The sequence below is a fragment of the Melitaea cinxia genome, chromosome 21 (genome assembly GCF_905220565.1).
Source record: "Melitaea cinxia chromosome 21, ilMelCinx1.1, whole genome shotgun sequence".
Taxonomy (NCBI): Eukaryota; Metazoa; Arthropoda; class Insecta; order Lepidoptera; family Nymphalidae; genus Melitaea; species Melitaea cinxia.
The window spans coordinates 11,412,301-11,438,094 of NC_059414.1; the positions used below are offsets into that span (position 1 = coordinate 11,412,301).

Here is a 25,794-nt window from a genome sequence, read left to right on the forward strand (position 1 = left end):
GCTACTTTTGATTCTATAGAGTCACGTCAATCTTTTCATCAATAACTTGACTTTTTTTCACTAACTCCTAACTATTTCTTATCCGTCACTACTATATCGTGTCCTGTGCCCAAAGGTTATCTGGAAGAAATCACTCTTCAGCGATAAGATCGACTTTGTACATATTTTTTTTTAGATACTACTGTTTGTTTATATTTTGGTCTACAGTAAAGAATACATTATTATTATTATTATTATTATGTATTTAATTTTAATCATATAAGTGTGTGAAGTTTATAACAACAATAATCGAAGAGGAGCAGATATTAGCAATTTCGACTAGTAGAGATATGTTCAACGGTATACATCGCCATATCTTGCTTTGAAATGTCCGTATGCTTGTGTATGTAAGAAATACTTGTATGTCTTCTCGTGTCTTTGCATCTGAAAATGAAGATTTTGTCAGTAAAAATCGATTAATTTATTTATTATTTGTTATTTTTTTATCAAAATAAGATTTTGTAAGTTTTTTTTTGCATACGCGCATTCAATCGCTGTGTCTGCTGTGTATCAGAATGCCTCTCACTTTGTTTCCTTTTGTATAAACTCGCACTCGCTAAATTATAAATTATAAATTTTGTTTAAATTCCTAATGTATGTGAATTTGTCATAAATTTTTTTGATAATAAATTTTTCCTTAACCATAATCAATAAAATTCTGTGTCGTATATCAAACTAAGCTAAACTGAAAAAAATAGGATCCTATAAATATTACTCTGGAGAGTAAAAGCAAATAAAATAACGGTTTATAGAAGGTGGATATATTCTATAATAAGAGTAAAAATAATGCATAATTGGAATATATTTTTTTTTCATTAAAACTTTACTGCACACAAAAGAAATACAATTTAAAACCATTAAATACAAAATAAATAAGCATGCAAAGGTGGAAAAATATAAAAAATATGGTTTTTTAATATTGTTAAATACCTGTTTCATCCATTAGAAGATGAATCAAAGTAGTTCGAAGTTTTTCAATTTCCATCAGAAGTAGTTCAACGACAATGCAAGGCGAACACAAGAGAAAAGATACTTGAATTATGTGCATAAGTAGAAATCCAATTGATTCCATGGGTTCCTTAAAAATATAATAAAAAAAATTGTTGAAATAATTTTTTCAGATTGTCCCTTAATTACAGTCATTCTTGAGGGTTTCTACAGACACTTTACTATCTTTCTAAGTCAAAATAATTTTTACCAAAACAATTTAAAATCACTTGTTTTTAACTTTTTTTTCATATTTTGTTGTGTTTCTGTGGTAAGGTTGACAGAGCTCCTGGAGAGGATTGAGGCTAGGGTCAACAACACACTTGCCATACTCCTAGTGTTCAGGGCTACATACTTGGATGTGTCCATAAGCTACGGTATCGGAACAAAATTATTATGTCTACCGCATATTGTAAATTCGATTTTTATTTTTTTTTTTTGTGAAATCCATACTTTGGTATTATTTATTAGCTTTAATATTTTAATAATAATACTTACTCGTTCTTCAACGACCAATAAAATGTGATAAATATTGTAAATTATTTTCGGCAAAGTACATACGATGCTAATGAACATCTAAAATGAAAAAAAAAAAACTTAGTTTAGTTATTGGGTTGTCCAATACTGAAGTAGAAAATGATTAATTGTATACTCACAGACGCATGAATTTCTGGACTTATTAAATCAGCTATGTCGACGATATTCCTATACAAATTCGTAAAAAAAATAATCTTATCTTCTTTCAATGTCTTATTATTAGTTGCATAAAGGTAATAATTAACTCCAGATGATTCTTCCACTCTTTTACGAAGTAGAGAAAGTCTATGTCTAACAATATCGAGCAAAAGAAATCGCCACACTCTATTCATATCTAGAGCCAATAATGCAAAGAGACTGATCAAATATAAAATCAAAATGGTATAACAAGTGAAACACATGCAATAGATGGTTGTATAACAGATTCTAATAACCCAAAGAATGAAAACAGTGAAGAATAATCTTATTTTAGACTTAAAATAATACTTGAAGTTGATCCTCAAGAAAGTATCAATATTGCACAATTTTGTTGAAAATTCGTTAAGTTTACTGTTATAGATGATCAAAATGAGAACACTGAAAATATATTCAAGAAGGGACCCAATCTGTAAGTAGTTGAAATTTTCGGAACAGTAAACAGTAGAAAGAGACGTAACAATAATCAAAAAAATACTGTAGATGACAGACAAAATTCTGAAACGATTAAATAATTTGAAAACTTTGAAATTAAAACCGACGAAGTACATAAGGATTAACACGAGTTTGTAACAGTTTATCATGTTCCTATTAAAATTGTTTTGGTTAAAATTTTTAACTTTAAACTGCATTGCAAAAGTATTAAAAATTTTCAATTCTTCGTAACGTTTCACTTTAACATTTGATTTATGCGAGAAGTGTAATTTATGCTGTTGTTTAACACAAAGACACGTCAGAACGTGTTGCGAGCTGAATGTCAATAACAATTCAGGATTAACAGAACTGTCGTGAGTATCGTTAATAATGTCGTATTTGATACTGTTTATAATTTTTTCTTTAAAAATTCACCTTTTATTTAGAGTATTACTTGTAAAATACGTATGTCATATGAGCGACTGCAAATTATTTTTAAAGTTTTTTTTTCTTATTTGGGTGCGTTAATTTAAAGTTTATGAAGCCGTATATCTCAATAACAGCTTAATCAACAAAGTGATGAAATAATGACACAACTTACTATAAGTTCAGTAATAATTTTTAGAATACCCTCAAAATAATTTTAAACATTATAAAATTTAAGTGAAATAAATTTATAACTTACAATTATTTGATTTAATACGAAATAAGTAACGAGAATAACTTATGGTAGCTTACATTTTTCAAGAACGAAATGACGGGAACAAACCGCAGTGCTTTCAAAGCCTTTCATCGAATTCGTTTATACATTCTCTTGACAAAAACATCACGTGGAAACCCGATATAAAGGCTATCTGATTCTGATTTGATCATTCATTCGCTAGATAAATATTATTTAAATGTCTAGTTGCCTTCGACGAAACTTTGATAAAGAATTTTTATTATTATTATATTTTTCAAATGTTACTAGGTCGGCAGACAAGTGTAAATTTAACCTGATGGTAAGCGATTACCGTAGCTTTTAGACGCCTGCAACATCTATCCCTAATTCCCTCCAGGAGCTCTGGTCACCCTACTCACCAACAGAAACACAACACTGCTTGAAAACAGTATTATTTAGCTGTGATCTTCTGTAAGATCGAGGTACTACACCAGTCTGGCTGCTCTATTTTGAGCAGGAAATTTTCTGCTGTGTCCTACCTCAATTACATAGTATCAGGCCAATAAATATAAAGATAGAGTTCAATAACAAAAGATACTTAACGTAAATATATTTTAGGTATCTAATTGCAACATGATAAATTGATAAATGATAAATAAATAAGAACGTTTGCGCAATTCCTTTCAAAGTACAAGCTTATTACACTAGCAGCTAGATGTAATGAAGGATTTTTTATGATGAATTACTGTTACTGTAAAAGTACTAAGATATCGTTCGTGTAAAGCGAATACAGGAACGGTGAAACCATTGACTTCTGCGAGACTCCACCGCAAATTGTGAGCTGATGAGAATACTCAAATACCAACTCGAAGACCAGTTATTTTAGTAGCATCATATGAGGCACACGATACTATCTGATAGTTATTGTGGATAGAACCTTTAAAAAGCTATATAAGCCATTATATGTCCATGTACATCCTTTATTTGTCTAATGCTTTTGTGACATCAAAAAATGTTGCTAATCTCTTTGTGTGATCTAAAATTTACCAAACCCAGCTAGTACGTGTTTACTAATGTGGTGCACCTGGTTTATAAAGGAATATTCGGTTCCGAATTCAAACTGCTGATTGATGCGATAATTTCTTCAGTTGGTAGAATGAATTTCTTATATACTTTTCCAATTATACCGAGAAAAGTTATAGAACGGTTACTAGGTCCGTAACTGTCCTATACGTAACTAGATTGACTTTTGATTGATTCCGAAAAATTCGTCAGTAAAATCTTTTTGTTAAATATAATTATGAATCAATGAAAAACGAAATACAGATGTAATGTAAATAAAACAACATTTTAATACGAAGAATTGTTATTATCATAATAACTTCAACAGTAATTAAATTAAGTAACCAAAATATAAGCCAAGACATACTAAATGCTTACCATTTGATGATGTTAATAGCCTCATAGATACATATATACGAACAACTTTTATAAATCAACAGTGTTCGAGATCATAAAGTTAAGTTATAACATAAAACATATAATTATGTACATAAATTGAAATTGAAAATTTTAAGCAAGAACATAAATACAAATCTCTATTATGTACTTTTCTCTCTACTCGGTAATCATAAATTAATCATATTTAGACTCCAATAACTTTATTTGAATCACAAAATTTTACACCAATCAGACGATATCTAGAAATTCAAAATGATTTGTTACACTTCAGTCTGTAACATCCCTGCTAGGCTCTTTTTTTATGTAGGAGAATAATCGGAGCTTTATGCAAATTGATTTATTAAGTTCTTGAAACTTAAAATCCTAAAAGGCTTTGATAGCATATAATTTACTAAATAAATTAAAAAACCGTGTTTGTGGGACACCAGATAGGAACGAAGTTCCTTATTATAAAATATTAATTTAAAGTTCTATTCGAGGTATAAGAAAAAATAATTATTCGGGTATACATTTTTTATTATGATTTTGTATCGGTAAAAATCAAAAAAACTACTTTAAGAAATTGTCTTATTACCTTTATTTTATTGACAATGATTTACAAAAATATATAATAATAATAATAATAACAGTAGTACTACTGTAGTGTAACTAGCCAATTTTAAATGACATAATTTTAATGACAATTTGATAAGAAATGACTAATATTTTTTAAATCTTAACAATTTAAATAATGAATAATAAAAATTAATATATAAAATTGAAGAAAAATACATGTGGGTAGAAATAATATAAATTAAAGGAACCAAAATAGGAGGAAAAAAATTATAAATTTAATTAACATATGTAAAGGTAATATAAAATGTTGGTTGTTGATCGTTGTGCAGATATTGTCAGTCTTTGATGGTTTTGTGTGTACATATATGATTGGTGTTTTAGATGCAGTTCAATAGTCAAGTTCGGAGAATTTGATGCCTTGAAATTGTAAAATCAAAAACTTAATAACTTAAAAGTGTGCATATTGTTACCTATTAAATTCAAATGTTGTAGTTTAAATTTTCAAAATTTAGAGATTACAGTTTCGAATATAACTTAAAATAAAAAAATAATATATAATGTATTGGAATTTAGAATCTTACTTAAAGAACTTTGACGGGGAGATGTCTTTTGACTACCGTATGTAAAGGTACTGAGGATTTGGTTTCTTTTTGTTTGGTTGTTGTTGTGGATTGGTTTATGTATACAGCTTTCTTCAATGATTTTATATTTTATAGATGCCTGATGATGGTCCAATAAAGGATCGAAACGTCGCATGAATTTGCAATTGGTGGTTTGATTGGCACCCTATGTCCACTTTCCTGCTAATCGTCAAGAATATTTATAATAAATGGACACAACGATAAATAATGAATAATAACAGTCATCACGTAGACTATATATTAGACACTATATAGCCATCATACATAGACTATGTATAAAAATCTTACGCTTTTATTGAACATTACAGACGTTTTTGCCGGCTCGTTCCTGCCCTCTGCAACGCCCCATTAGGAACTTCGTTCCTAAAGGGATCATTTTTCTGCCTAGAATTTCTTAATTTCAAAACAAGCTACAAGTATATTTCAGGCCAAAAGTATATTTGTATATAAATATTATATTTTAAGCTTCTTACGGCTCTATATTTATTTTAGCCATATAAATGTGTAAGGTTTATAACAACAATAATCGAAGAGGAGCAAATATTAGCAATTTCGACTAGTAGAGATATGTTGAACGGTATACATCGCCATATCCTGCTTTGAAATGTCCGCATACTTGTGTATGTAAGAAATATTTTTATATCTTCTCGTGTTTTTGGGTCTGAAAGTGAAAATCATATTATGCCTGTAAACTGAGGTAGGGAGCGGCAGGAAATTTCCTGCTTAAAAAATGGAGCAGCCCGGCTGGGGTAAACCCTCGACCTCACAGAAGATCACAGCTAAATAATGCTGTTTTTAAGCAGTTTTGTGTATCTGTTGGTGAGTAAGGTAAGCAGAATTCCTGTGGAGAATTGGGAATAGGGTCGGCAACGCAACACGCCTGCGATGCTTTTGGTATTGCAGACATCTATAAGCTACGGTAATCGCTTACCACCAGGTATATGCAGCGCAATCTAAGTGGCAGCCTTCTGTGATCCGGTGATTCGAAGCACCCTCCGCCCTATCGTTAGGGCGACCGCTGCCATTGCCAGCAATAGCGATGGCCGAAAATTCTGCCACAAACTCATAAGGTTTTTGCCCATAGTCACCATGCTGGGAACGCAGGTTGCATCGTACCAAAGACGCTGCTGCCCGTCTTCGGACTGTGCATTTAAAAAGCCAGTTGTGGAATGGTTACCCCAAAATATTACAAGTGATCTTAGAATTCAATAATATTGTTACTACTACATACCTGTTTCCTCTATCAGAAGATGAATCAAAGTAGTTCTAAGATTTTCAACTTCTACCAATTGTAGTTCAACGGCAATACAAGGCGAAAACAGAAGAAAAGATATTTGAATTATGTCCATAACCGAAAATCCAATCGATTCCATTGCCTCCTTAAAAATATAAAATAATTGATTATTATTATTATTATATTGTTTACGGTTTTTTTATCACGAGCGTTATAAGCCAAATAAACAAACGCTGTCATTTTATCATTTCTTAATAACCAATAAGATATATGATGCTTCATTGATAACAATTTTTTTTGTTTATCATATTCTGCTGATAAATTAGCAAAATAAAAATACTTACTCTTCCTTTAACAACCAATAAAATATGATACCAGTTGAAAATTAATTTCGGAAGGGCGCAAACGATGTTAACGAACATCTAAAATTTAAAAAAAAAAATACTTATTAATAACTTTATTTTTTTTACACATCACTTTATCTTTTAGTGTTTAGACTGTCCAATACTGGAGTAGAAAATGACATATACATATAGAATTCTATACTTACAGACGCGTGAATTTCAGGACTTATTAAGTCAGCTATGTCAGCGATACCTCTATATATTTTTGTGAAAAATTTGATCTTATTTTTTCTTGATGTTTCATTATTAGTTACATAAAGATAATAATTAACTCCAGATGTTTTTTCCAATCTTTTTCGAAGTAAAGAAAGTCTATATCGAACAATATCGAGCAGGAGAACTCGCCACACTCTGTTCATGTCTAGTGCAAATAATGCGAAGACATTGGTCAAAAACAAACTAAAAATTGTAAAACACTTGAAGCCCATACAATAGATGGTCATAAAACTGATCCTTGTAACCCAAACAATCAGAATAGTCAAGTATAATATTATTTTAGACCTGAAATAATGTGCATAGTTAACTTTTAAATGGATGTCAATATTAGATAATTTAGCGGAAAATTCATTCAGTCTACTATTATAGATGACAAGAATGAGAACATAGAAGATATATTCAACGAGGGAACAAATATGCAAAAAATTTAAATTTTCGTTAGAGTAAATGGTAGCAAGAAAGGTAAAAATAATCAAACATAGGCTATAGATGACGGACAAAACTTTAAAACGATTAAAGAATTTAAATGCTTTGAAATTAAAACCAAAAATGTACATAACAATTAACACGAGTTTATAGCGGTTTGTTATGTTTTTATGAGAATTGTTTTCGTTTAAGTTTTTAACTTTAAATTGCATTGTGAAAGTTTTTAAAAATTTTCAATTCTTCGGAGCGTTTCCTTTGATTTAGGCGAGAAGTGTAATTTATGGTGTTGTTTATTCACAAAGTCACGTCAGAACGTGCTTTGGACTGAATGTCAATAACAGTTCGGGATTAACAGCAGCTATCGAGAGTATCGTTAATAATTTCGTATTTGATACTGTTTATAAATTATAAACTAAAATATTCCTTACATCGAAAAAAGTGACATTTAACGAACGGATCTCTTGACAGTAAGACTACTTTTTGCCTTACAAAAAAGGAGACGTTCAATTGAATTGTATTTTTTTTTTAAAGTATGATACCTTAAAACTTTTGACTGGATGGACCGATTCCGATGATTTTTTTTAAATAGAAAGGTGGTGCGTGTAATGTAGTCTCATTTAATACTGTGTTATCTACCGACGTTGTATAACTTTTTAAAGTCGATTTTTTTTTTTCGTATGCGAGCAAATGCAACCATTTGAAAGAAAGTAAACTTATTTATTAGCCTTAGATTCATAAACAGTTTACAAATTATAAAACTGAAGCAGCAAAAATGAATATAATCAAGCACAAAACATAAAAGAGCGTGAAGGATCTATGGACTCCCGGTCGTAACGTAGTTTTGGTAGACGTTTGTTGTACTGTCATAATTTATATTTTAACCTCAAGTTAACAGAGTTAAATTGAATTTGTAATAAAATATATTTATTTCTATATAATGATTTAGTATAAAGAGTAAAGGGTTTAAGTAAAAAGCACAAATCTCTACATGGAATACATAAATAAAATTAGAAAAAAAACACCGTCAAAATAACTTTTTTGACAGCATTTAATATTGATATTACTTTTCCAGTCACACATGCATGTAATGATGATAGGTCAGCTATGTATGTATGTATAGTATAAATCAAGAAAATATTAGATCGAATACGAGGTAAGTAAAGAGAAAACCTCAAAATACCAGCTTATAGATTTCAACAACGAAATTACGAGAACTAACCGCAGCGCGTTCAAAGCCTTTCACCGAATTCATTTATACGTTATGTTGACAAAAGCACCATGCGGAAATGTCACGTAAAGGCTATCAGATTCTGATTTTACCTTTCATTCATCATGATAAATAAGGTAAATTAAATATTAAATAAATGTCAAATTGTCTTGTACGACAGTTTTGTATAGAATTTTTATTTATCGAATTATTTTAATACTAGCTATTGCTTGCAGTTCCGGTTGTTTAGGAATTGATTATAATTAGAAATAAGTACCAAAATATAGTATCCTGTTTTAAATATTATTTTAAATTAACCACCACGATATTTGTAGTTTTACTTTTGTGCACCGAAACCACAAAGACTGCTCATATAGTTTTATCTCAAACACAAATAGATTTTCACGCAAAAAATGCTTTCCCTAGCTCTCCTCTCACTATTTTTAAATACGTATACGCATATGCATTCAACCTATATCCCACTGCTGGACATAGGCCTCTTTCTCCTAAAAACCGAGTTAGAGAAAAAAGAAGAGATACAAAGAAAAACTTACATTATTTCAAAATTTTCTTTTTCAAAATCAATAATACATACATGATACAATCATAATATTTGTGTACAATACGCACATAATTATACTGTCATTATTTTCGCTAGTGTGAATAAAACATTCTCCTAAAATATGTCGTCAACACAATTAGACCTGCATATTCGTAAATAGTTTGTAAAACACTGTCAACAAATCGAGTCAATAATAACAGCAATTGTAACAACAATCGAGGAAAAACACTGACATAAAAGCTTGCTAAATTGTTTAAGAGTTGCCATTAGGCCGCTCAGTCGACATTCACATGCTCTTACACTATTAAGTTGTTATTGACCTTCGAATCAGGATTAGTTCGAAATTTTCGGATATGGCATTATTTACTGTACTTATTTGTATTTTTTTTATAAGGTGAACGAAGTCATCTTTAAAGTGTTAACATATTTGTGGCCGCTTTTATGACAGAATTACTAACACTCAGTAATGTGATTGTCTATGATACTTTGTTATAATATCTAGATAATGATGTTATGTTGTCATATAACGGTGTCTTCCTTTTTACTCAAAATTTAAGTAAATGTTACGGAAAATCAGCACACTATATCTTAGAAGTAGAATAATCAGCTTTTGATTATCAATATTTAAAAGATTGAGTTGTCTACATTGATCAATGTTATTCCTGCCTTTATAGGTAATGTAATTATTTATTAGATTTAAAATAAGAAAAAAACTTTTATTAATATTATAAAGCTATATTAAATATTTAAATAAGATACCGTATCCACAAGTATATTTCTACTATCATTTCAAGAAACAGCCCCTCTTCACGATTGTCGTTAACTTGAATGATTGAGAACTTACGCTTTCGACTTCATTGCTTTCAATTTGTCTTTATACAGGTGTTTTTTTTAGCTATAACAAATTAAAACATTCCTTTAAATATATAAAAAAAAATCTGCGCTCTACTGAAAAAATGGAACCGGTTGTGACTGAAATAGCATACAATTGTTCCCATATTATACTTGGAACTTATATCCTCAAGACACTCAATTACGCGTTGGCCAATATCGGAACCAATTTATTTAAACTACAGCAAAAAATAATGAGAAAATTTGTATCCAATAATGAATTATTACCTAGAACTAGTTAAATATGTAACAAAAAAAAACCTAACAGGTTCATTACACAATGCAATAAAATCATTAATTTATTTAAAAGTTACATTTATAATATATATATTGTAAATAACAACCTGTATAATAAGGAAATATCGCAGGTTGTAATGCTCAATGGCGTGGGCATCCGAACGCCAGCGCTGTAAATAATAATAGCTTTTCCCTTATTACTTTTTTTTTTACTTCGCTCACCGTTTAATACGTTTTTTTAACTTAAGAAAATAACATTAATTTTTTTTTAATTGAAGGAAAAAGACAACAGTGTAATATTAAAAGTACCTACATTGGATATTTTTTATTCAGGCTTTAAGAAGAGTTTTGTTAGAATAAATTAATAATAAAAGAATTCTTGCGATGTCAATCTACTGATTTTGTAGTTTATGCGCGTTTTATAATATTTGAAAATTTTAGTAGAAGATGGTTTGGGTTAAAAATATTTAGACTGTTGATGATTTTTTTTTAATTTATCATATTCATCAACATATCTCAGGTGCCATCAATATTATGCAAATATTTTATTACATGTTGAGTGTATTATTATATTCATATGAAGAAAAACGGCATGTTTATTAAAGCCTTGTGTCCTTCATTGTACAACCTAAAAAAAGATGTTTGATAATACTTCCAAGCAATATTGCCGCAAGGCGTATATTAAAATCTCAAAATCACAAAGACAAACGCATTACATCAAAGGAATTACGAAAAATGCTTCTGACAGAGAGATTACATGTCTTCGTTTTTTTGTTTATTGGGCGCTTTGTGAAAAGTTTTCTGTTAAAGTTCTGTTACAGTCAATGGTCGAAGTACGGAGGTTAAGGAGCGAGTTGATTAAAGTTGTTAGTAATTATGGATGCGGCACAACATTGTATTAATAATTTGATTGTAACCATAAAATAACTCTAACCTTATTATTACAATGAAATATTTATTTTATCTTTAAATAACTGAAGTTTAAGTTTACGTAACTGATGCTGTTTTATATTGAATTTTTTTTATTGACATTTCTTTAAAACTCGATCGTAACTAATAAGAGGTCAAAATAATTTTATTGTTAAGTGACCCCGGCCTGTTCTGGCATTTAATAAATAAATATAAATAGTAATAATATTTAGGACATTTTAAAATTGGCTAAGATATTCCATAATCTATACTAATAAAGCAGCGATTAGTAACTATTTGACCTTTTACTTTATTGTAGGCGTTTCAACCTTTTAAATAGGATTATAAATTTAAAATATAATCACGTATTAAGCTCAAGTTTTAAATCGTCACCTTTTATTATATCCTGTCCAATCTTTCCCAGATCCGTGTAAAACCAACTCTTCTATGAAGTAGAAAATTGTTCGCTCCTTTGTCCGCTGACCACTCTGAATTTTTTACTATTAAATTCAGTTGCAGTCAAGTGCCGAGTATTATGGTGCAATTTGTGCTCTCAACGGCTTCAATGTTTATGGGTCCTTGGATTGTCTCTTGGTTTTTGTGAAGTTTTACATTGAGACAATTACTTCGTATATATAAGAGGGTAATATTACAAGAAATAAGGACACATTTCGACTTGAATCACTGTTAAGGCATCTCCTGGTGGTTTCATTGTTCTTAGATCTCTAATTTCTTTCTAGTGTCTGTCAAGTTTAGTAATGGTATATGATTTTTAAGCTTATAGTGTATTGTCATCAAAATTAAATAGGCTTATAACGAAATAAATAGTTGTAGTGGCAATCTCTTAACAGGATTGGATTGTGACTTGTTTTTATCAAATGTAAGAGAGTAATAATACAACCAGAAATAAAGAAGTGCGTTTGAAATTAAGTTGTTCATTTAAGTCATCCATTGATATTTTCTCTAGATTGGTATTTATTTTTTTCTACACATTACACACACGGTCGTCTGTTCCTAAATTAAGCAACTTAATGCTTGTGTTATAAGGTAACAGCCGACTGGTACGAGTATATAGCTACATTTTTTTTCGATAAACATACTTATAAATAATACATATATAAATAAATATTTATATTACACCCAGACTCGGGGTGGGAATCGAACCCACAACCCTCGGAGCAGAAAGTAGGGTCACTATAAACTGCGCCAACGGGCTAGTATTAACATTAGCGTATTGTCATAAGACTTAAATTGAGATAGTCACATTGTAAGGGAACTTAAGTATTGTTTATGCATTGCTAGATTATCTCTGCGCTTGCGGTTCTTATTACAGGTATAGTTGTTATAACTTCATATATAAATGAGGGTAATATAACAAAAGCTAGTGATATTTTTACCAAAAAAAAGTTTGTGTTTTCTCTTGGTGGTTTCATTGTTATTAGTTTCTTGGATAATTTCTGGTATGTAAAGATGCACGAAACTCCGTGAGCTAGGTTTGATATGTTGACGTTGGCTTTTTATTGAGTAATGTAATGTGTTTTTAAAAATAGTATCACAGTTGTCACTTGATGTCACTAGCCGCCATAAGATCGTCCATATGTAATAAACATATATGTAATAAATAATAAAACAAAGATTTAGTAATTAAAACTTGTGGTTTTATTTACACCCTAACATGGTAATTATGTTGTCTATATCGTGACAAATTATTATTATATCATTCAAAAAAAAATATCCCGTATTAACTATTAATTATGGAGACATATTTTAAAAGAGGCTAAAGAAATGTCGATACATACAATCGATCAATATCATCATTATTACAGCCTATACAGTCCACTGCTGGACATAAGCCTCCACAAGTTTACGCCAAAAATAACGTGAACTCATGTGTTTTGCCCATAGTCACCACGCTGGGCAGGCGGGTTGATGACCGCAGTACTGGCTTTGTCGCATCAAAGACGCTGCTGCCCGTCTTCAAAATACAATCGATCAATAACATGAATGATAAAGATGTGTTGACTTAAGTTTCATGCAAGATATTGCCAATTTTATATTAAAATACTATTTATTTATTGAAAATAATAACCGCGGAAAAGATCTTTTGCCAGTAATTATAATTTTAATTTGTGTGATGACAGTTCAAATGTGCTTTTGAAGCCTATTTAAATACAGCTATTTTGATTTTTGACTTCAAAGTATAAACCAGTATGCATTAAATAAAATGTACAAAGCCAAAGATTATTGATACGCGTTGTAAGATTGGACGAAAAAGTCAAGTATAAATCCGATATAATGATACAGGATACAATGGCGAGTTTCCCATTTCAGCACGTAACCATGGTTGCTCAATTAGAGACATACGGACAATAGATGGACATAATGATTGCTATTATCCACTACGGACCACTTGCTATTGTTAACAATATCCACACTCAATAACACTCGAGTATTGTGTATGGCTTAGTCTTATTGATGGCGATTGACCCAATGGTTCAGTATGTGTGGACTTAGTGACGCTGTATTTCATGCAACATGTTTCTAATTTTGTACTAAAACACAATTTATATATTATTTTCAAAAGAGTAACTGCGGAGTTTCTTGCCAATTCTTCTCTGCAGCATCTACATTCCGAATCGGTGGTAGCTTCAATTTTACAAAAATAATAATTTATTTTTAAAGTTTTAATTTGTAAAATGACGATTCGAAAGTACTCTTGGAGCTTATTTGAATAAAGCTATTTTTGATTTGATTTGTGTATGATTTAATTGTGTAATATTAAAAGATTATATAATTATCTAAGAATATATATGTATTTAAGTATACTTCATGAAAAATATTATATTATTTTTTACTTATAAAAAAAAAAAACATTGAATGAATCTCATTTAAAGTTAGCCTACACTATCCAGCTTATATCCTATTATCATATTATCCTATATAAAACAGTGTGCCACGTTTATCAAGATTATTCTATAAATATATAAAACATTAAACTTAATAATATTTAACTTTATAAAAATAGCGATACTAAAAGTAAAGAAAAAGAATCTTTCATTTAATAAAAAAATTGTTACAGTAAGACAAAATAAAATCTTAAAATTTAATGCAGCCTGCTATAGATTAGACGTGTGCTATTCAAAATTTTTGTTTGATTAAAAAAAATTGTTAGTTACATGTCTTGAAATATTTCAATTATTTAAAATAAAATTCTATAACATTATTTTTTCTTAATTAAAAATATAAATAAACGCTTCATACTCATTTTTTTTTTAATTAAAATAAATTATTATATTTCGTTGTTTAAGCATCTATACTGTTCTCAACAGTCATCAAAATGTTAGTAAATTGTCTACGGAATAGATAAACTGAATTTGTTTGTATAGAAAGAAAACAGATTAGACTTACTAGCTATGCTCGCGACTTCGTCCGCGTGGAATAGTGACCTTACTTGTTCAACGTGATTCTTTAAATTGTCATAACTTTTTTATTTGTGAACCGATTGACATGTAACAAACACTAAATGTTAAACTAAGCTTGCTTATATAGATAAAAACCACATCTAAATCGGATAAGCCGTTTCTGAGATTAGCTTGCACAAACGAACAGACAAACAGACAAAAATTCTAACAATCATTGTTTTAGGTATTATTTGCATTGATACAGGTCCCAATAATTTTTTTTCTCATATGTACTTCATCTCATCTTAAATGTACAGACAGCGACCCGTTAAATTAGTTTTTATTATATATTATTTTTTTTAACATTATTATAATTTAATTAATCAATTAATTTCGTTAATTAATGATAGCAAAGGTGAAATATGTTTTATATACATTTGTTTGAAATACAATTACGAGTATATTCTTTATAATTTATAATTTAGTATTTCCAAATAATTGTGTTTGCTCGCCAACGAAAAAAAACCGACTTCAATTACATCGACGAGTAATACAACGTAGATCGACGAAAAAATAGTCAAGTAACTACGCGTTATCAAAGATTACTCAAAAAGTAAACTCAAACTCAAAATTTATATGTGACCACATGACAAACATCAGCTTTCGATTAAATTAAAAATTATTAAAATCGGTACACGCAGTAAAAGTTATTGCGGATTTTCGAAAGTTTCCCTCGATTTCGCTGGGATGCCATCATCAGATCCGGGTTTCCTTATCATGGTACTAAACTTGGGATATTTTCTTTCCAACAAAAAAGAATTATCAAAATCGGTACACCCAGTAAAAAGTTATTGCGGATTTTCAAGAGTTTCCCTCGATTTCTCTGGGATTGCATCATCAGATCCTGGTTTCCTTATCATGGTACTAAACTAGGGATATCCCTTTTCTAACAAAAAAAGAATTATCCAAATCGTTATATCCAGTAGAAAGTTATGCGGTATAATACAACGTAGGTCGACGAAAAAAGCGTCGAGTAAAAACGCATTATTAGATATAACTCGAAAAGTAGTTGTTAGATCTCAAATAAATTTAAATAGGACCAATTGGCACACACCACCTTTCGATTAAAAAAAAATTATCGAAATCGGTCCACACGGTCAAAAGTTCTGATGTAACATACATAAAAAAAATTAAGTCGAATTGAGAACCTCCTCCTTTTTTAGAAGTCGGTTAATAAAAAGAAAACCATATAGAATACTTTAGAACGAAGTTTGTTTTGCGCTCGTGCGCCTATAGTTCGAGGGTACAATTGATGCTTACACCCGAGCTAACTATTCTGCTTTACATCTCGATTCTGAGGTAAGTAGAAAAAAAAAGCGGCATTACAAGAATAAAACATTTTATTATTAAAAAGAATCAAGTAAAGAACTTTTTTTTTCAGGATCGAAATTGAGTTTCGCTGTTCGATATTTAAAATTGATGACTATTATACTCACACGAAGACAAGGCTGAATAGCAAAGCGACCTCTTTGGTCATTAGGCTGAATGCATGATGTCTATTGCCAGTACGATGGTTAGATGTACGCGAACTTTTTGAAAGAAAGAAGTTTTTTTTTTTTAATTACTTATCGACCTAGGGCTTTTCTAGCTACATTATTACCCTAGAGCGCTAATTAGTCACCTAAAAGGCCCATTTAGAGGTAATAAGAACCTACTTACCGAACATGAGAGACGTAGTTTATTCTTTGATATTGAGTAAAAGATTAATATTGATTTGATATAAAGAATAATGGACTCAGTTATTTCATTTACTAATAGATGGCGTTGTGCTGTCTGTTAAATCGCGCTGTCAAGATTACTTCACAGATGTACTTATGGTGTACTGGTGCGGCGCGGTGCGGCGCGGCGTGGTGCGGTTAGCCGTAGCCTTAATCGTAGCCTTAGTCGTAGCCTTAGTCGTAGCCTTAGTCGTAGCCTTAGTCGTAGCCTTAGTCGTAGCCTTAGTCGTAGCCTTAGTCGTAGCCTTAGTCGTAGCCTTAGTCGTAGCCTTAGTCGTAGCCTTAGTCGCAGTCTTAGTCGTAGTCTTAGTCGTAGTCGGAAATGTATTTAATTAACTAACACAATTAAAAAAAAAATATTTCTAGTATGCTCCACCACAATATCCATTATCATCTATTCCTACGTCCACTTCGCACTTAGGCCTTACGCGCTTTACAAACACTCATTTGAGTTATTGTCCATTTTGAACTAATATTAAAGCTACATAGTATACTACACGCATAATATGGTAGAGAAATATAGATAATTTTAGAGGTTTCTAATGTATCTTTTGTTGTAGATAGTTTAGTATCAGCATTGCTAGTATGAGTATATAATATTTAAAGTTGTTAATACGAGTTAAGGCGGGACTGGACGAGTCTTTACACTGATACTCTATTATATGTATATATACAAGCTGTGTCCACAACTTCTTCCGCGTGGAATTTAACAAAAAAGTTATTGTTCAGTTCGCAGAGTTATAAATAAAAAGAATCTAAAATAAAAGTAGCCTAAGTTATTTCTTATTAAATCAGATCTGCCAGTGAAAGGCTCGTTAAAATCGGTCCAACCGTTTTAGAGATTACCGGAACAAACAGACAGACAGACAGACTAACATTGTAAAAAAATGTTATTTGGTATATGAACCGTGTATACATCCATATGCATTTAGTAAAAAGCGGCTATTTAAATATTACAAATAGACTCCAATTTTATTTATTTGTATAAATATAGATATAAACATTACACAGAAAAACCAAACATTATAATGGCATTAAAGATAACAGCTATCATTAAGCATCACGCCCATCTATTCATTTCTCTTGAAAAATGAATCTTTTAAGGGTCGATCCAACACCATTTCCTATTCCGGTGGCATCCATCTTAGTCGATGTTGACACCCTTTTAATTTATTGTATGGCATCAAAGTTATTTACAATGTACACTATACTGGTCATGCTTGTTACAAACACCATCAGTGAGCAAAGGTTCTATTTCTCTCTCTCTTTCTTATTGTGTGTTTATTTCCTGTTGAAAATTTATATTCACCTAAAATAAAGTTCGACATTTAACTCATAACTCAAGTTGCATAAATCCAATGTTAGCTTAACATTTATGGTTAAAAATTATTTTGAAAATCTATTAAACTAATTATTATAATAACTTATTATTACTTGACTAAATTTAAAGCTTAAATAAATTTGGATTTCGATTTTTTACAGCATAAATACATAATCAGGCTGAAATGAAATTTAAAAATAAAATGTAAAATTAAAATCACATTTTTATTATCTGTAATTATATACAGAGTAAGCCGATTTATATTAACATCAAAATAAACTCGATAATCTATTGTTCGTCTAGAGTCGGGTCAGCGCTGCACGCTCCATTTGCCCCACGGATCATTAACCCCGTCTATTGAGGTGAGATCGCTATGTCTTTATTTCGATACGAAATATACCAACGAAATTATGTAACATGAATATATTCAGTTAAAAGATGCTAAAAATACAACAGTGAATTTATTTATTTTTATATATGAGAAAGGTCATATTATAGATAGAACTAATTTGAGTAATTATATTTTTGTAAGCAATATAAAGCCTACTTTAATACAGCTTTGTGTACGAAGTTTAATCGCAAACGATAAGTATTTTAAGCTTGAAAAAGTTACAAACATCCCAACAAACTTGCACTTTGATATGTATATAATAATTGATACGTAGACTTGACCTGTTGAATTGACCTACGGGTCGTAATGTACGCTGCATTGTACATTGTGTTGTTGATGTGGTACGCGCTATAATTACGAATTCGGCAGTAAAGGAAGACAAAAATCGCTTATTAAGAGCATTTAATTCCATTTAATTAAAATTAAAAAAATAATAATAGAAGATCATCGTTCATAGAAGTTACCTTTTCTCTGCAATGTAAAGCAAATATCTCTAAGAATCGATTAGTATCAGATTACCGCTAATTTCTACACCATTCAAATATTTTCAACCTAATCCAATACATAAAACAGCAAATTGTCACAAACAGAAATAACGAAATAATTATACTTTAATCCAATGTCCATAAATCAAGACGCTGCTTAGTGCACGATTAGCATCGAACAAGAGACGGTAAATCACTCCGGCACTTCCCACCCACTTGTGTCGAGTGCAAATGATCTCATTCCATGTACCTGGTGTATATTAAAGAGGATTATGTGCGATGTTTTAAGTAAACAAATGAAATTCTTGTGTTTATTTTAACGTGAAGTTTTATGAAAATGATTGAAAGGTTTATATTCGAATGTCTTGTATCTTATTGGTCAATTTATTTTACTTTTGTTAAAGGTATTTTCTATTTTTAGCCGACTCAAAAAAGGAGGAGGTTACTCAATTCGACAGTATATATATATATATATTTTTTTATCTATGTTCGGGGATAACTTCGTCGTTTATGAACCGATTTTGATAAATCTTTTTTTGTTGGAAAGGAGATATCCCAAGTGTGCTATCATGATAAGGGATCCGATGATAAGATTCCAGAAAAATCGAGGGAAACCCTCGAAAATTTAGTGACAACTAGTGCGTTTCTTATTTATTTATTTTTTTCGTCTCCTTACGTTGTATTACTTGTCGATGTAATTGAAGACGGTTTTTTTGTTTGCAAGCAAACACAATTATAACGTATTCCTTCTTATGTGTAGAAATGTATGTATGTTCATATAGACCTTTATAAATCTACCATTTAAGAGTCAATAATATAAACTAAACTAACACTTCTGGTATTGTAGGCGTTCATGTTATATACGTTCCATATTTATATAAGTATTTTACATACGTATATTGTAACATAATTCTAACCGGTTATGTATTAGTGATGCCGCCGATGCTGCTAGTGGCTATAAGTTATCATCACTACTTAAGACCACGGGAATAGACTATTTCTTAGCTAGTTTTCTAAAATACAGTACATTATTGGCCAGTAAAGTGGCAGCGAAGTCTCATTTAGCTGTAGTTTGCAGCAGTATTGTTTTATTTGACGCTTCCACACCATTACAGCGGGACAACTGTTTAGACGAGACACTGGTTTTACGAGCTTAGCAAAAATCTGATACGGACACTGGCGATCTTATTGTACTCCCGTTAAGGTTATCTCGCTTGGTACTCCTATTTATAGTGTTTTATAACGCTTTTACGATATTTATTTTTATTGCTGACTCATCATCATCATCATCACGACTACTATTTATATATACTATTGCTGACTACTATTTGCAAATTCGTCTCCTTGGAATGGAACTAATACGTTCCAAGTAATAAATATATTGCACTCAAAATAAACCTCAGTAACCTAAATAATTATAGTTCTTATAGTTCATACTAACAATGAAAGTTTGATAAGAAAAAGTATTGTCAAAATTTAACTTATTAAAGTAAGCTTGAACAAATGGTCATATTGACAGGTGGACATTTTTTTTTCTTGTAATATTTACGTCTTTTACGTAAACATACAAACTTTATAAGTCAAAGTTTCTTTGTTTAGTTATTAATCTTAAATATACAATTCTCGTATCACAATTTTAGTTAACATACTCCTTCAAAACCGCTGGATATCTACATATCGGGTAGGTCTGAGAATCGGCCAAAATCTATTTTTCATACCGCTAAGTTACAGGGGAGATTTAGGGGGTTAATAATACATATATACATACAACGTTTGCTGGGGTAGTTAGTATTTTTATTAAAATATAAAAAATTACAATAACAATAACAATTCAGTGTAAAAAAAAATGCAAATATCTAATCAATATGTACGTACATCGAATAACTAATAGTTGTCTCAAAGCAACGATTTAAGAAGACAAAGAACCGTAAAACGGTTGATTGTTCCCAACATTGCCGCAAGCATTACCATAGACCTACATACATAATAGATAAGATAATATAATATAAGCAATATATAAGTTCTGTCAAATATTTGTGAAGTTATCTATTAATTTATATATTTATTTATTTATTTATACTGTATTGTACACCACAAGTACATTTTAAACAATAAACACATTTAAAAAACATTTACAGACTGTGAAGTACAATGGGCGGACTTATGGCTATTTAGCCATTTCTTTCAGACAACCCCATATATAAAACAGCCATATAAATAATAAATAAAACAGTAAAAATATCAAATATTTAATAGGCAGGCAACATTTGTGTTAAATATAAGATAACAGTAATATAACTTTTTTGGTTGTACCTAGGAAACTACGAATATAGCTAGTATCTACTTTCTTTGCACCTTTACATATAAGCTTATTAATAAAAACACTATGGCCGTAATGACCTGCGTATCCTTCATCAAATCATCCAAAATAATATAAGAAATGTTGTAAAAGAATAAAAAAAGAAATTCTAACATTCTCTCTACTAAATTATATGTTCTATGGTTAAGTTAACTTTTCTCTTGTTTACAAACAAACTTATTACTTCCTATACGGTTTTTGTCTTACTTGACGCATGGACTTTTTATATTCGTTTATTTTACTTAATTCCTTTAACAAAATTAATTTAAAAAAAAAACAAGAGATTATTAAAAATATCACTAATTTTTCGTATAGTTTTTTAAAAGATTTTAGTGTCATAATGTAATAAGTTAAGAAAACTAAGTCAAAATTATTTATGTGTATAAAGTATAAATGCTACAACCCGCAGTGTAACAGCGTGGTGGATTAAGATCCGATCTTTTTTTTACGTTTTCTTTTTTTATATAACTAGGTCGACGAACAAGCGTACGGCTCACCTGACAGATATTAAGCAATTACCGTAGCTTATAGGCGCCTGCAACACCAGAAGCATCGCAAGCGCGTTGCCGACCCAATCCCCAATCCCCCAGGAACTCTGGTGACCTTACTCACCAACAGGAACACAATACTTGAAAACAGTATTATTAACGCTAACATTCTTTGCCCAATTTTATTAACAGGTACTGTTAAGGTTCATGCCAATTTTTCTCAGTAGAATCTAACACTTAGTACTGCTGAAAAAAAGGTGTGAAATAAGACAACTCTTTTCTTCTATTCTTGTCCTCGAGTTACTCGAAGTCCTCGAGTTAATTGAAGTAAAACTTATTTACTCACGCTTTACTTGGGGAGTAAGTTGGTGACTCATCATTCATCATTACAGCCTATACAGTCCACTGCTGGACATAGGCCTCCACAAGTTTACGTCAAAAATAACGTGAACTCATGTGTTTTGCCCATAGTCACCACGCTGGGCAGGCGGGTTGGTGACCGCAGTACTGGCTTTGTAGCACCAAAGACGCTGCTGCCCGTCTTCGGCCTGTGTATTTCAAAGCCAGCAGTTGGATGGTTATCCCGCCATCGGTTGGCTTCTTAAGTTCCGAGATGGTTGTGGAACCTTGTTATCCCTTAGTCGCCTCTTACGACACCCACGGGAATAGAGGGGGTGGCTTAATTCTTTAGTGCCGTAGCCACTAGTAGTAGTTGGTGACTGCGTGACGAGAACGTTACGAAAAGTACGATCGAGCGAGTCGAATGGAAGTTGATAGGGAGATATCAGTTCGTGAAGATACAGTTACGTTTCGTAGGTTTTACATCACTCATATATCAATATGATCTAAAGCACACTCGTTTTTTTATGTAAATTGATTCACAAATCAATTTGCAAAGGCAAATTTATTTGCTATTAAAGATGAATCAATTAAATCCTTTAGAAACAACAAATATTTACTTTTTATCTGCGCGATACATATCTTTTATGGTTACCTTACAAAATTATCTTGAGGATGTAATATGATAACCTGTATATTTCCAAAACTCAATATCTATAAATTACATAAAATAAAGTATTTATTAAATCGTACTTTCTTTGTTAATCTAGTTATACTATCAAGTGATACAATTTATCCATGACTCTAAACAAAACAAAAAAAAATATTGTTTCTATTTCTTTTCGCTAGAGGTGTTTCTGTATTGATCTATTACTTATGACAGATCGTCTTAGTCTTGTAGTTTTTCTATATTAATTAATAAAAAGTTAATTTCATATCATAAATCTTACTCAGTTTCAATTACCGTAGCTTATAGACGTTTACAACACTAGAAGCATCGCAAGCCCGTTGCCGACTCCATCCTCAATTCTCCCCAGGCGCTTTAGCCATCTTACTAGCAAACAGGAACACAACACTGCTTGAAAACAGTATTGTATTTTAGCTGTGATCTTCTGTAAGGTCGAGGTACTACTCCGGTCGAGCTGCTCGATATTTTGCGCAGAAAATTTTCTGTTCTACCCTATCTCAGTTACACTTTATCTGGTTTTGTTATTTTGCAGTTGCGCTGCGTCTTAATTGTAATTTTTAATTAACATTGTTTATCTTATTTTAAGCGAACACTCGTTCTTATGAGAAATCAATATCCTGAAATCGAAACCGAATTTCAAGCACTAAAACTATGTCGACCTAGCGTATATTTTTGAATACGTTAAATTCAACAAAAGTTACTACTACATCCTCGCTATGAATCATTTCACTTTAATCAGCACTCGATGGAAACTATCTCCATTCAATCTCAGCAAGTACACAACGAAATTAGTTTGTGCGCCGCCTATCAGCGAAACAATTATTTTCAACTCTACCGTGTATGGGGAGCCTTACGTCCACTCGCATCATTGTTTCAGAGTGACCGTATTATCCAAGATAACACAAGTGAATTGTAACTTTGTAACAGATTTAAATCTAACATTGTAACTGACATTTTTTTACACATTCAGCCTGCAACATCCCACTGTTGGACATAGACCTCTTTCTACATGTAGGAGAAGGATTGGAGCTTAATCCACCACGCTGTCTCACTGCGTTTTGGTGGATATGTTCTTTACTATAACTAACGATCGCTATCAGGTATTTATGATAACAACCTGGACCGGCGGCTTAACGTGCTCTCCGAGGCACGGTGGGAGACCCACAAGGACAGACATCCAAACTGGAAAGAAATATTTATACAAATCAAAACAATTTTAACAAATACCCTTCATGAGCGGGAACTGAACTCGTAAACTGGCGGTGTTTTAGGTCGTCAGAAATCTTGATTACTGAAGTCAAGGTATTTTGTTATACACACAAGAGGCAATGGCAATATGTAAGAGACAAGCTAAAGAAAAGAAAATATATTGGCATTATTACATTATAAAATGAAAAAAAGTTGTCTTTAACGTAAAACAACTAAATTCAAGTACTCGTCTTTTTAATTGCATAATTTAGTTCTGTTTTACTCGTTTTAAAATAAATAATGAATGAAATAATTAATAAAATGAAGGTAATGTCTACCGAGACATTAGAAATTTTAAGTAACTTAATATGTTGATTATAAATAAATAAATAATAAATAAATAAATATTTACACAATACACACACGGTCGTCTGTTCCTAAAGTAAGCAACTTAATGCTTGTGTTATAGGTAACAGCCGACTGGTATATATATTTTTTTCGATAAACATACTTATAAATAATACATATATAAATATATAAATAAATATTTATATTACACCCAGACTCGGGGTGGGAATCGAACCCACAACCCTCGGAGCAGAAAGCAGGGTCACTACAAACTGCGCCAACGGGCTAGTCAAATTATGTTGACTAAGTTCAGGTTGCACATAATACTGAGTATATTACCTAAGTTTGTAGTGTACCCAATGTTAAGATATAAATTTTTATTTTGTTTGATTTTTTTTTTGCTGCCTTAACTTTCTTTTATTATTGTAGAGTTTTTTTTTTTAATTTATCTGTATTATTATTTCTGTAATTGACATTATTTTGACTTTCGTTAAGTGTGTATATCACCTTATGACGAAATAAATGTTTTCATTTCATTAATTTCATTAATGAGACGAAATCCGAAATTTATGTTTATCATTGTTTCATAATAAAAAAGCAAGGCTAATTGCTTCTTACGCATGACACCATCCCGAGGCCAGCTAAATGCAAATCACTGATAATCCATTAGTCTACGTATTGTTACTGTATAAGTATGTCCACTACTGCAGGGTGGCACTAATGACCCTTTCCTACGCTGAGTTATATTAATTAAACAAATAATTCGATTAAATTATGCACATTTTGTGATACCTATCGAATCTCGTCACGAAATAATATTGTCATATTGTAAATGTGACCTTTTTAAGGATGGACGTATAGATGTCTCTTTTACGCAAAATTGATTCTAAATTCTGATTTAAATTTGGAATGCTAATTATCTGAATTAGGTTAATGTATGTCAAAATTCCCAGGATATAAAGAATATGAAAGTAGGTTAATACATCAGTATCTGTATGAGAAGATAGAAAATAAATACCTAACATAATTTTAAAAATATAATTTTAAGCATTTTTTATATTGACATTTTTTATATTTTTTATATTGACCTCTCCGCTTATTTGTATCGTACTGCAATGTATTAGCCACACAAAATAAACCTTTAATAGAGAAACCCATTAAAGCAAAGTATTTACTTTGATTAATATTTTTGTGTATTATCTTTCGTAGTTGGGTATATTTTATTTTGAACTATTAATTAATTTTAATAATAGGTTGAAATGATGATGATGAATCAATTTTAAAAGTTTCAATTTAAGAATTTTGTCCGATTAGGTATAGTACTACAATACTGATGACCTGTGACCGAATATCGAATGCTTAGAGCATTTCGGCTCTATATAACAAACTAAAAATAGTGTCATTACTCACCCTTTTTGGTACAAAAATCGAT

The 25,794-nt window shown here is 30.8% G+C and overlaps 1 protein-coding gene across 1 annotated transcript; it reads right to left on the minus strand.

Annotated features, from left to right (window-relative positions):
- Positions 1–230: 230 nt before the first annotated feature.
- Positions 231–7,487, minus strand: LOC123663943. The gene is made up of 7 exons (XM_045598582.1): positions 7,275–7,487; positions 7,069–7,146; positions 6,722–6,869; positions 1,683–1,897; positions 1,525–1,602; positions 970–1,117; positions 231–423 (listed from the first exon to the last, which is right to left on the minus strand). Exons 1-7 carry the CDS (start codon positions 7,485–7,487, stop codon positions 251–253), a joined length of 1,053 nt encoding a protein of 350 aa, XP_045454538.1. The 3' UTR covers positions 231–250.
- Positions 7,488–25,794: the final 18,307 nt, after the last annotated feature.